Source organism: Gavia stellata, chromosome 1 (assembly GCF_030936135.1).
Source record: "Gavia stellata isolate bGavSte3 chromosome 1, bGavSte3.hap2, whole genome shotgun sequence".
NCBI classification, from domain to species: Eukaryota; Metazoa; Chordata; class Aves; order Gaviiformes; family Gaviidae; genus Gavia; species Gavia stellata.
Window position 1 is genome coordinate 64,867,031 of NC_082594.1, and position 14,204 is coordinate 64,881,234.

The 14,204-nt window shown below is 47.6% G+C and overlaps 1 protein-coding gene across 1 annotated transcript in view; it reads right to left on the reverse strand.

Moving 5' to 3' along the window:
* The window catches only part of IRS2 (insulin receptor substrate 2), a 31,208-nt gene extending 17,324 nt beyond the window's left edge, over nucleotides 1-13,884 (reverse strand). The window contains exon 1 of the mRNA XM_059815364.1: nucleotides 10,368-13,884. Within this exon, the coding sequence (XP_059671347.1) occupies nucleotides 10,368-13,884 (3,517 nt within the window). The remainder of the gene's footprint in view (nucleotides 1-10,367) is intronic.
* Nucleotides 13,885-14,204: the final 320 nt, after the last annotated feature.

The following is a 14,204-nucleotide window of genomic DNA, read 5'->3' on the forward strand; positions in this document are numbered from 1 at the left end:
AATATGACCACATAGCATCCACATGGCCAGTATGGCAAGTTAAAGCTTGCCGTGTTCATGACCGATGAAGCAGACTCAAGACTTAGGGAATAATTTCAGACTCGCAGAATACTCTTTAAATGACCTCTCATGACGACTCTAAACAGCAGCGTGGTAACTAAACCTCTTACGTAGCTCATTCACAGCACTGACCAGCTCCCTCTGCATTCAGTCACACCAGCTTGACCGTGCTCACTCAAGCTGCAAGATCCAAGTCTATTGTTTCCGCTTCCTAGCATAGTCAAGTATACATCTATTAAAATAAAAGTCCTTCAATTTATTTCCTGAGGGCTGAATACTAGTTCTACTAAAAATCAATAATAAAGAAATCCAGCTTTTTCACTACTACCAAGGTCTGACTATTTTTTTTTAAATAAGAGATGCACTATCTAATGTTACCGTACCTTACAAAGCTTTTAATTTTTTTCTGTTAGCATGAATGTTCAATTGACGCTAAACTAAGAGAGGACCGGGACTAGAAATCATTTACAGTGCTGAAATACATTGGTGCATTTGTATCTGGAAATCATCCTATTGGCTAACACTCAGCAACTGAGTACCACCGATTTATTTGGAACCCACACAATCTACTATTTATTTAAAAGACACCAGTTATGGTTAAAGTTAAAAGCTTATCTTGGCAGGATTTTCATTTGACATTTCAAGATTAAAACAGAACAGTCTATTAAGTTACTTGTCTGCAGCTATCCAAGAGAAAGCAATGTTATCCTAGCATTCATTAGTGCATGTTAGAATCTCTCACTGGTATTTGTGAGAGTTAACTGCTAGACTATTGGGATTACAAAGTCGTAAGTACTAACCATTTTAAGTTTATGGCCAATTCTCTCAAGTGTTCTTTGCCGCAGGACCATACATATATGTTTATTCCTAATGCTCTTCCACATAGTCATTTCTCTGTAACTATTGTTAAAGTCATGAACACTAATTCTGTAGCTTCACCTCTGAGTGAATTATGTACCCTTGCATTAAGTTATACAAGTTTGATTCCAAATCCAAACACAAATGTTCAGAGTTTTAAGCTACATCAAAACTAATCGGTTGTAAATAATTAAAGTGACTTTTCATAGTTCACAAAGAACTTTAATATTAATCACCATCACAAGTCTTTATCAATAGTTTCTTTACAAGATTGTTACAACAAGAGTGTAACTTTTCTTTTTGTTATGTTAAAAGAGACAGTGTTATTAAAGTTATATTTCATTAATTTTGGCAGAAATAATTGCTTAGGACTGAAACCTGTTGTAAAAGATGCAAGTCCACCCTCCTATAAACTTTTCCAAATGTTTACATTGTAAAAACAAATGCTGTCACAACACAACTGAGTGCAACTGCCTGACAGAAGAATTTCACCTCAGCCTTCCAGATCCAAATCTCACAGTTCCCATGCAAGAAGACTTTTTTGGGTATCAGTGAAAATTTTGGTTAGACATGTCCCCTGACATTTGGTCTGCCTTTTAAAGTAAACTGAAACCACTCACTACAGTTTTTGAAAAAAATCAGTATCAGAGAAACTGGTAAAAAGACTACAGAAGAAATTCACACCGTAACTTCTCAATAATTCAAGCTCTGGAGAGACCACGGTAGTTGAAGCAGTCGACTAGGTGATGTAGAAGGGTTTTGCATTAACTAGAAAACTGATGAGGTTCGCATCCATTCGTCAATTCTATTCTTATTTCTTTTAAACAATGCTAAAATGTAGCATTACCAGTTACTGCAAATAACTTTTTATAGCCTCAGTTACCTCCATCAGTGAAGGCAGACTAAACTAGCATCATTATTGTTTTCTTGTTTTGGAGCAACTGTTCAACACTACTGTCTCCTATGTAAGAGTTAAGCCTAACTCTCCCCCAAAAGACTGTCAGATACCTTGTTCAATCTATCTTGTGACTTCTGGTGAGCAAAAGCCTAGTTCCAAAAAAAAAAAAAAAATTTTCTAATTCTCATTCCAGACATTAGTTTTATAATGGTACCCAATTTAATGAGGGGTTAGGCCTGTCTTAAACACTGTTTTTAAATAATATACTGCCTGGGAGGACACAATGCAAGAGGCAAATCTGAAACTGCTTAGATGTTATTTCATTGACAGGATTTTCCCACTGTTACTGGAATGATTTATTGATTTGTCTTTGACTGAAAAGGAGCAAAGTCCTGTATCTCAAATTGTACTTAGTGTTGTTCTTAGTCTACTTTGAAGTATCTGTGAAACACATTTGGAAATTGAGACCCAATAGAACAATGAGTTTCATACCTTACACTCATCATCACGGCATGTATCAAACAAATTTTACTAAGTATCACTTGGAAAAGCTTGGAAAATTCTCCACTGTGCTCTACTGCTTCTAAGAAACTTCTGCTGTTTCTGGCATCAGCAAGTTTGCTATTTTGGCATCACACTAAAGCCCCAGTGCCTCCATTTCTGACCCCTTCAAACAAAACCAAGCTGCTCAACAATGTCTAATCCGTGCGTCATGTAATCCTGCTTAATACTCTACAAACTCTGGGTAATATTTGGGTAGTTTTTAAATTTAGCAAAGAACATCCTGGCCTACTTCAAAGATACCCTTGCCTTGGGTAGCGTCCCATAGAAACGTCGCCCACACTCATTTCAAAGAAGAAAAGCAAACACACAAACACATAAGAGAAATGAACAAAAGATAAAATAAGAGATCCTGGTCTAATGACATCATAAAAACATAGAATACTACAAATCAAATGACTGAAACAGGAATGCATTATGCAAGCACCAAACACACCACTCAAACAATTAAAAAGAGACATTCTGACTTTCTAACACCGCTTTGGCCTCATTTACCAGCACAAGACAGAGCCCTGCGCAAGTACATCCGACCCCCTGCTTCCAGCAAGGGCAGCCTCTGCTGCAGAGGACGGTGGCACAGCCAGCTAAATCATGCCAGCCTTCCTCCCATCGACACACAGCTATTAACATTAAAGTTGGCTATTGCTCCGCTGGAAAAACAGAAAATCCCTTCTTTGAGACATTGTTCGCTTTCTGCAGCATCACTACCTTAGCAGTGGCTCGCACTGCAAACACTACCAAAGAGGTCTAGATTAAATTCCATTGTAATTCTTTGGTACACCGTCCTGACCGTCCTTCCTAAGATCTCTCAGACCCTCGGCGAAGACAAATATGTTCCGATTTTGTTTAGGCTGTCAGGCAAACAGTCTCCAATCATTAGCCTCTTGTCAACAGTGATGCTGGGGTAGATTACTAGTGTGTAGCGCTTGTAACAGCAGGTGCATGGCCCTGGGGCTGCCATCTGCCAGGAAGGAAGTGTTCTCCTCCAGGATGCTGAAGAGATTGACAAATAATGTAAACAAAACACTGAATCATTCCTAATCTATGGAATCAAGCTATTGCATTACTCTTCTGCAATGTAGATGTTGCCATCAGAGGTGGGGGCTTAGGTCTGGGTAGCGGTTGTGGTTTTTTTTTTTTTTCTTGTAACTATTTCTGTGATTGATTTATCCAGGTAAAAAACACACTCTAAAGTAACTTTTATTCACCTGAGACAGGCAAATCTGGATTTGAAAACAAAAAAAACCCTCACCCTAGTATTAAAGAAGTTTATTTTGGAAAGTATTTCCCCACTGTTAACTTGTAGTGTACCTCTTTCCAGACTGTATTGCCCTTCACTATGTACAAGAACTGGATTTTTAATTACTATTTTTGATACCCCTATACACAATTTTGGGCCATCGTGACTGATGAAAAATTGAGAACACCCATTTTGAAAAAAAAAGTATTTTGGAAGTAAAAAAAACTGTATAGTAGCAGAACTCTGAGTGTTGTCTTTGGTCTTTTAAATCGATTTCCAAAGGGATTTTTCATGACCAGATTGAACATCTTTCCTAAACAGTGCTAGTTTAGTGGCTCATTTTTCACCCCAGCTACCAAGCAATAGCACAACTCCATGCCAACGTGCATGCACATACCAGACTAGTCGCTGTGATCATACCTACTCTTCAGGAAAGTTATTCATTACTGTCTAATCGGCAACACAGCAGAGATTGCACACTACTGCATTTGAGTGAGCCTGAAACGTTACGATACGTGTTGGCACTTTAACACACCATGAAGCGTATTTTTTAGGTGAGCCTCGGTAAAGATGTAAGCAATCTTTACATTGATCACTCTGTGTTTTGGATCAGGCTTATAACACCTAAGCCTTAAAAGCTTGCTTTAAATACAAACCCTTAACAACCCTACAACTAAGGGACTCATCCTACCTGAATTTGTGTGGAAACTGCAAATACATTCTAAACCAGCAATCCTGGTTTCCTCTACAGCTGACAGATGTAGGGGAAAATTCATGCTACTTTTTAACTTGTATTTAAAAGAGGTGGGAGCAGTCACCCTTGCTGGCCCTGTTACTGCTGCTGGCTCTTGAGAGCGCCTGGAGGACCAACCCAAGATGCCCACATGCTGGATAGCTAAAGGCAGCCGAGACAAACACCAGTTAAAAAAAAAAAAAGTTTTCCTTTGGAAAGGGGTTGCAGGAGGAAAACCAGCCTTTTCAACAAGCAAGGGGACTGCTCAGCTGAACTCGGCTTTTCAAGGCTGCCACTCTTGACCCCCTACATCCAGACACACAAAAACTTTAAAAATAACTACATGCCAGACAACAGACACACAAACAAAACATAACTGAACTTTGGTGTCATTACACCCTCTTCTAAAAACTCACAGGATGCTACTGATTTCCATGTATACACAGATCGTTTCTAAGCAAACATTGTAAGAAACGACAACAAAAAAGATGAAGAGTTGTGAAACCCTCCTAATTACACGTCCTAATCAGCCACTATACTCACTTGAAATTGCTATTACACACACTGCGCCAACACAACGTTAAAACTTCCACAAACTCCGAAGTATATCATAACTAATACATAACACAGCTAGACACAAAGAGAAAACATATGGACGACCAGTACAAAAGCATACTATACCCCAACAAATTGGGGAAAAAAACAGACCCCAGATAGAGCCATTTCTTTATGTGTTTATTACTTTAAAAAGAAACACATTAATGGTGCTTTAGAGAAAATGTAATATAAACAGAAGATACCTGGATGTCTGTGTTGCCATTTAACTACTGAATAGGGAAGAAAGTTAGATTACATACACTAACCAGCTTAATTTTTCTGTGGATGCTTGCTGTGTTTCAACTTTCAAACCACTTCAGCATTCCAGTGTAATTAATGCTATTTAAAAATAATAGTAAATCAAGTGTAAAGAAACCCATGTTATTCTCCCCTTGTAAAAAAAAAAAAAACCACCACCATATAAAACATGTCCTAATGCTTTCTGTTCAAACATTCCTTTATCCATTTTACTTACAAGGGAACGTTAGTCTCTGTAGCTATCTTGAAAGAAATCAAGTAATCAGAAGCAATCATCAACCTAAGCATTTCCTCTGCCTTGAGCAATGACTGTACTGGTTCATTTTAGAACAAACCCACCATTCAACTTGGTCTATAACAATTTATCTTAAATGACTCAAAGTAACCATGACATTCTTTCTATGAGCAGTATAGCTAAACATAATTTAAAGTATAAAGGAAAATAAAAGTCTAATACATGTTACACATTTTAATATTCGATCTGCTTGTAAAAAGCTGACATCCATATAATCAACATAATTTAAAATATCAAAGGCATAATTTAATCTTAGATAACTTCAGTTTACATTTCGTGTTTCACGAATGGCACTGCCAGGTTCAGACCTAACCATCTTGGTTTGGTCACCTGTAAAATATAATCTGAACGACAAGAAGTGCCCTTCTAGAGGTAGTACAAGAAAACCTCAAATTTTTAATTCTAAGCCTAAGAGGTAAAAGAAATAAACTACGTAAGGTATTAAAAGTAGTTCAGTTCTTTCTGCTTTAATTTTTATGTTCTCACAGAACTTATCAGTAAGAGAAACTACTATAACTAATTTATTGAAAAAAGACTTTAAAAGATGTACAGATTTCTAACACAGCATATAGGTCTTTTAATACTTTTAAGAAGTCATTTAAAAAATTAATACAAGTTTTGTAAAAGAAAGAGCCAAATAAAACATTCTCATGCTGCTCTGAGAACCAAAACTTTATGGCAGTTGTCATATCAGAGGAGAAAAATACCCCTTAATAATATAATTCATTGTGCAAAGTAATTTCAAAGAAAAAAGGAAACAAGGGTTATGTCTTCAATAATCTAAAATGCCATTAGAAAGACACAGGAAGAGATTTCTTAAGATAGGCTTTTTATTGTTTAGGTGCAACCATAAAACCCTCACAAAAGTAAGAGCTAATTGAGAAGGCGGGGTGGGAGGAGGTGGTGTCATTATTATCAAAAATCACCTTATTACACTCTTAAGTAGATGCATGACAGTTGATGACTTCTTCAAATAAACCAGGACAAAAGAAACTAACACAGAAGGAAAACAACCCTCAGGTTTTTTTTGCACCATTACACACAGTATCTGTTCAATTTTAGAAAACTAGACCAACTACTAGAAACATTTACAAGTTACAGAGCATTTTGTTAACGGAAAAGAAAACAAAGATAACCCACCCAACTCTGGTGTTTTCAATTAAGCAAAATTCCCTATTTCACACCCACTAAATTTAATGGGAATTTTACTTAAGAATTTCAGGATTACCCACAAAGGGTAAAAATCATAACCCCACCAAAATAGAGACAAAACTCCTATTTGACTTCAATAGACCTAAGATCCACCATAAAAAGTCACATGATTATTGGGTGTAATCTGTCATAAATATACTGGAATAAATAATTTACACTATATGAGAAAAATGAGTGCAAAATGTCTCCATAAATAATGAAAACCATACACAGTTCATAACATTTTTAAGCAAAAAAGCAGTCATAATTTAAGAACAAAGGCTAATTATCAGCAAGTAACAAGTTTTAACCAACAGTAACAGTATTATTTTATTTATACATCAGATGAAGGCAAGTGTTTCTCCAATTCTTAAATATTTGCACGCTTTCAGAACACAGTAAAACTAAACGAACCAATATTTTCAAGCAACCTTTTAATTTTTGTGTTTTGACAGCAGTTGTGGATGCACTCGCTTGCTCTTGCCATGAGAGGGTAATATGGACAGAGATTTCCAAAAGCACAGCACTCCCTACAGCAGAGGCAAGTTACTGATAGACAAGCTACACGTGAAAACCAGCCACCTTTAAATGATACAAATAATTTCCCTTAAAACACTAATCCACACAAACCCACATCTACTGCTACAGACCTTCAGGAAGAATTCAAACTGGGTTTTTAACACGTGTTTTACACAAATCGAAATATTCATTTATTGAGAAGGTAATTACAAGGAGCTTGTTTGTATACCCTGTCTCTCTGAGATTCTCCTGTTCTAAATATTAGGTATCTGTGGATTCTCCACTGTTTTAAAATTCCTAGAAAGCTCTCTTGGTTTTTTGAAGAAGTTTTGAGGAAGTAAAGCTTCTCCCTTGGCTAATCTAGTTAAAAACCAGAATTTTAAAAAAATGCAAACAACTAAGCAAACAATGCTGACTCTATATAAGCGCTGTCTTGTGCAAACCATTAATTTTTATAAAATTAGATTCTCTCAAATCCACCTGAATTACTACTGTGCTAAAATAATCTCGCTTCTGCTCACAGTTTCCTTTAACTGGCATACGTATGTGTTTCTCTGTAAAACGTGAAATTCCTAGTAGTCTCCCAAATCACAATGTCTGAAATTTAAATACACTGGCACAATACTTGGTGATCTTTTCAGACAGCGGCAGAAGTCGTACCGTAAACAAACTTCAGCGTGGAATCCCAGTGAAAACCAAAAGAGAAACCAGGAGATTTGCAGAAGTTAATGACCTGGTTCGACTTACACCGACAAAGCCCTTTGTGACAGATTTCTCCTTCCCCACGCTGTGACTTTGCCAGTTCGCCTGCCGCAAGCGCAGTCCACCCGCAGCCCTGGTCTTGGTACCTAAGCCTGCGCGCTGCCGGCTGGTGATGCTGGCCGGGGTTTTTCCCTTACCGCCTCGGCCCGATACTGGCCACAGCCATCCCCCGGGAGCCCCGGGCGCACGCAGCAGGCGCGCACGCTTCCCTGGAAGCGGGGCGGTGGGGAAGTCAGCCTCGCCTCCCGCAGGGAGGTTAAATCTCAACGAGCTTCCCCACAGCTCTTCTCCCTGTGGTCTGCGTTTAGAAGCTTACGGGAAAGAGGAAAAATAAATACGCGTGCAGATTAAACATTAAAGTAAGGCAAGCTTTTAACCACCCGTCGACAAACACATCGCAGAACTGCACCCTCTCCTCTGTGCGCCGCGGACACGTTAACACGGCCGTGTTTATTGCATTGTCCTTTTGTTTCCTGGATGGGAAGGGCAGCAGTCGGTTCCCCTCGCTCGTCTGCTCTTACCGGCGCTTTCATTCCGGCTCTTCGCCTGGATGGTGACCGCGCTCCCATCCACTCCAGGTTTTCCCGGTAACTGGTGCCCGCTCCCCTCCCCCTGCACACACCCCCCCTCCACCCGCCTTAGGGTCAGCAGTTTGGGGAATGTTGTGGAAAGAGCTCTTTCCCAACGTGGGGCTTGGTCTGCAGTTGGGGCTGTAGGCGGCTCAAGAAAAAAACTCCTCGTTTCTGTGAAAAATCCGCTTCCAAAGCAAGGGGCGCGGCAGCTGGTTGGGGCCCGGCACCGCGGTCCCCAGGCCGGGCAAGGCGAGCGGCCACGGCAGCATCCCCAGCGGCCTGGGGATCCTGGAAGCGACCCCAGCAAAACAGACAAATAACGCTCTGCCCTCAACCCTTCCAGTCATTCGGCGTAAGCGTTCATCCTTTCAAACTCTGACATTTCATTCAACAATCCCTCCTCTTAATTAGGTTCAAAGCTTGCTCTGCAAACGGTGGATCCCTCATCTTTTCCATCCTCCTCTACTTCCTATTCCTAAGAGAAAACTCCTGTTTCCTAAGAGAAAATATTTTCTTCTTCAAAATCAACTAGCTACTAAGAAAACAGAAGAAAAAAAACACGTGCCAGTGGCTCTTACAAACTGCCGCTGTTTGCTTATTATCGATGACCTCTATCAGCACTGTGACTACAGGAGCAATACTGATTCACCTCCAAGCAACTACTTTTACATGGTATGTCATTCCACCTCGCTAGACCCATAAACATATATTACAGCTATATATGCATGCGGGTTTAAAGTACCGCGTCTTGCATAAATTCAAGAGCAAAGAGAATCCCTAGGGTGTCTCATCATTAACTTTTAATCCTTGACAGATTGGCTGTTCCATGCCCTCCTCAACCAGCCCCCAATTGCATACACACTCTCACTTGCTAAGAGGAGGCGGGTTGCTATATGGGGGGGGGCGGGGTGGGGGTGTATTTCTTTGTTTCTTTTTTTTTTTTTAAACAGCATAACTAGCACCTCAACAAAGGAACAGCTACATAATTAAAACCGAAATTCTCTCTCACCCTAAGTCTCAGATTTCTTCGGTTTGCTTTTGTCTTTGAACACCCAGCATTTGCAATCCACAGAAAAGCAAGCCAACCAACTGGTCATTCATGCTGGGGACTGAGCTGCCAGCTGGAACGTAGTTACACACCACCATAGGGTGGGCCTTTAAGTGAAGTGTGCGATACAACATGCAACAGCTCATGCATATAGTGAGTTCTGGAAAGAATTTTCTTTTTTTTTAAATTCACATTCCATGCTCACCATGATTTACTGTTAAACTTTTGCAAGAGATAAGATATTTCAAAATCAAGATATTAAATTTATCCTTCTCACTTTGGTATGACTGACCTTCCCAGCTAGAGAGCCAAGGATTTTTTTTTTGTAATCTCATGTCCTCAGTCCAACAATCTGTTTTTTAACTCAATCATTTTACATTTTTAAATAGTATTTAGAAGCTGCATTAACATAAGCTATTTTGGTCACATTTTCCAAAAACTTTCCAAAATATTACATAAGAAAACTCTGAAGTACAGCCCAAACATAGTAACTGCGTAAACATTAGCTTCGATTGGGGTACCCAGAAGTATACACTCACAATAATAGCACGGTAGAATTCCAACGTGAAGAAATATCCCAAAATTAAACTTTTTCTCATACAAAGAGCCAGCGAGTTCCTCCAAGACTCTTTATTACAGGACGTGTTGGGGGAAAAGAGATTTTCACGAAAGCGAGGAGGAAGAGTGCTCTACCCGACAAAATACAACCCCGCGGTGAGAAACAAACACCAAGCACAAACACGCGTGGCAGGCACTGGCAGACGTAGCTACTCACCTTTCACAGCACTCGCTTCTTTCAGGTTGTGAGACAGAAAGTCTATGCTGGCATAGGCGCTCATCTCCACTCCGTTGATGCCCCCGTTCAGGACGTGCCTGGCTTTCGACCTGGCTTTGTCACAGTTTGCCAGGGTCCCGTCCACCACGTCGACGGCGATGTAGTTGAGGCCGTTCTGGAAGCCAGCCGAGGTCTCCCGGCACATGGGGCTGCTACCCTGCTCCTCCTCCAGGCCTTCGCTTTTCCTGAGGGACACGTTCTCCACCGAGGCCGAGTTGTGCCGTTTGGGGTTGTGTGCGAAGGAGGGGGACACCGGGGTCACAGTGGTGGTGGAGGAGAAAGTTTCCGAGCTGTGCCTCCTACGCCCCTGGGGATCCGCCCGGATGACCTTGGCCCCCCGGTTCGGATCTGGGGGAGGGCTGGAGAGAATGAAAGCCTCCACCCCGGAGAGGGTGAGCCTCTTCACCCCAGCCGTGGGGCTGGTGACCCGGGCACTTTCTGGCTTCTGAACGATGGGTTGGGGTGGGGTGGTGGCCATGCCAAAGGTCATCTCAGTGTAATCCCCACCGTCGGAGGGGCTGGACAGGCAAGCCACCCCCACAGCCGCTTTCAGGTAGCGCCCGTCGGGCTGGCTGGTGCTGGAAGAAGAACCTGGCGAGAGCGCTTCCAGGGAGCCCACCGAGACCGTGCCCGACTGGGAGGGCGACTGCGACCCGAAGTCAATGTTCATGTAGTCAGAGAGAGGGGAGCGCCTCTGCCCCGTGCCCGAGCCCAGGGAGGAGGCCGGGCTGTCGGCAGGCAGCGAGGGGGGAGAATAGACGGCAGCATCCCCGAAGTCGATGTTGATGTACTCACCCGGGCTCTTGGGCTCGGGCGGCAGAGGGTGCTCGTTCATGCTGGGCAGCATCGTCCGCAAGGTCTCCAGAGAGAGGCGGCTGGGCCGGGCCGCCCGCTGGCACCGCTGGCTCAGGAAGCTCTCGGTCCGGCTGTGCCGCAGGGGCGAAGGCACCGTGTGGCTGGAGGGGGCGAAGGTGCTGGCGGGGGACTGGCCCGCCCCGCACACAGCCTCCTCCGGGATCATCCTCCCCGGGGAGTTCATGAAGACATACTGGTCGTTGTCCTTCGCCAGGCCCTGGCTCTTGTAGGAGCGGGGTAAGGAGCTGTACGAATAGCAGCCGGGCTTGGGGGGCTCGCTGGACCCATGCCCCGAAGGGGCAAAAAAGAAGTCAGGGGGGGTGAGGGAGGGAGCCTGTGGCCCGTGCTGGGGGTCCCGAGGGGACATGTTGATATAGTCGCCGTTACTCAGCCTCCCGTCTGAGCTCTCCACGGACAGCTTGGAGCCGCACCACATCCGCATGTACCCGCTATCGTCAGGGGAGCTCTCCCCGGGTGAGCTGGTCTTGTAGCTGCTCCCGTTCCCGGGGGACCCGCCACCCACCCCCGCGCGGGGCTGCAGGATCTGCTTGGGGGCGGACACGCTGGTGGGGCTCATGGGCATGTAGTCATCGCCGCCCCGGCTTCCCTGCCCTACGGCTGGGGCCACGCCGGGGGTCATGGGCATGTAGCCGTCATCATCTCCCCCTCCTCCTCTTCCTCCTCCCCCCCCTGCCGGCGGCCCCAGGTTGGTGCTGCTGCTGCCGGAGCTGCGGTGGGAGCCGATCTCGATGTCCCCGTAGTCCTCGGGGTAGGGGGTGTAGGTCACTTTGGGGGAAGCCCCGGCTTGGCAGGAGGGGAAGAGGCGGCCGGCGCTGCCGGCGAAGGTGGCGCGCATCAGCGTGTACTCGTCGAGGGAGGCGGAGGAGACCTGCGGCGGGGCGGGCCGCTGCCGGCACGGGGTGGTCAGGGAGTAGGTCCGCTTCCGATGGCCCCTGTCGGCCGCGGCGTCGGGGCAGGGCCGGTAGCAGAGGCGGCCGCTCGGGGGCCGCTCCATCGCCATGTAGCCGTAGAGGTCGGTGCCGCCCCCGGGGTCCCGCACCGGCGGGGTCTCGGCCACCGACTCGGGGGTGTTGCTGCGGTTGCTGGCGGTGGAGGAGGAGGAGAAGGGCCGCAGGTCGCCGCCCGGGCTGGAGCCGTACTCGTCGAAGGACATGAAGCCGGCGTCGCTGGGGGAGCCGGAGACGGAGGCGCTGCCGCTGGACGGGCGCTGCGGGTGATGCGCCTGGGCAGGCTCGGAGCCGAGGCCGCTGCTGGAGGAGAGGCTGATGGGGCTGGTGGCGGAGGGGGGCGAGTGGGAGGCGGGCATGGACATGGAGCGGCTGCTCTGCAGGCCGCCGCCGCCGCCGGCCAGCACCGGCAGCAGCTTCCCCGCCTGCCGGCCCCCGCCGCTGCTAAGCGTGTGCGAGCGGCTGAGGGGGGTCCGCACGGGTCCCGGGCTCATGGGGCTGCCGGCCACCGAGCCCACCCGGCAGCCGTCGCCCTCGCTGGCCGTCCGCACCCGGCACGGCGTGCACTTGGTGCCGGCGCCGGCAGCGAGGCTGTCGGTGCGGGAGCGGCGGAGGAGGCCGGTCTGGCTGGGAGGCAGGTTGACCAGGTGGTGGTGCCGGCGGCCGGGCACGGTGATGGGGTGGGTGGCAGAGACGCCGCTGCCGCCGGGCCCGGCGGCGCCCCCGGAGGAGGAGGAGGAGGAGGACTGGCTCTTGCTGCGGGGCCGGAACTCGGACAGCTCCTTCAACGCCTTCATGGCCTCCAGGATGGTCTCGTGGATGTTCTGGGCCACCACCGAGTCGTCCGCCTGCATCCAGAGCTCGCCGGGGCCGGTGGCCGCCGAGCGCCCCACCTCGATGAAGAAGAAGCTGTCGGAGTGGCCGCAGCGGCGGATGTTCATCAGCTGCAGCGTGACCGAGGGCAGCTCGCAGTTGAGGCGCACGAAGCCGATGGTGCGGGCCGAGAGGCAGAGCCGGTGGACGCCGGTGAGGTTTTTGCTCTGCCCCAAGCCCTTGGGCTTCAGCGTCACCTGCCAGACCTCCCGGTAGGCAGCGGCGGCCGGGGTGATCAGCCCGTAGTTGAGGTCCTCGCCGGCGGCGGCCAGGGAGGCGGCGGCCGCGCTGCAGGAGACGGAGAAGGGGGAGGCGAGGTGGCGGTGGGGGGACCCCTGGCAGGCCGCCTTGCCCTCGTTGAGCAGGTCGGTGAGAGCCCGGTACCAGCCCTCCTGCTCCTGCTCGTTCTCGGCCGCCACGGCGAAGTACTCGTCCTTGGTGTAGAGGGCGATGAGGTACTTGTGCTTGGCGTCCGCCCGCTTGTTGATGTTCAGGCAGGACTCCAGGGCGATCACCCGCTTGGGCGCCCCGGACTTGTTCCTCCATTTCTTCTCGCTCTCGTAGTACTCCAGCCGGGCGCCCCCCGCCTCCTCCCCGCCGCCCGGGCCCCGCAGCACGAAGAAGCGCTTGTGGCCGTGCTTCTGCTTGCGCAGGTACCCGCACTTCCTCACGCCCTGGTTGTTGTTGTTGTTGTTGTTCAGGTTGGGGCCGGGCGGGGAGCTCAGGGGGGGCAGCAGCCCCAGCACGGCGGGGCTCGCCATCCCCGACCCCGCGGCGGGAGCGCCGCCCGGCTCCTCTCGCTGCTGCTGCCGCCGCCGCGCGGGGCCGGAGGCCGAGCGCCGCAGGAAAAAAGAGACAGGGGGGAGGCCGGTAAAATAAAGTTATTCCTCCGCAGGAAGAGCGCGGGTGCCCGGAGTCGCAGCGGCGTCCGCCGTCGCCTCTAGGCAGCGGGTGCTGCCGGCGGCCGCTCGGCGTCCTCCCCGGCTCGGGTACCGGCGGCGCCGCTGCCGCTCCCCTGCCGCTGCTGCTGCCGCCGCGGCTGCTGCCGGCGCCGGCGGGAGTTTCGCCGTAAGTAACACAT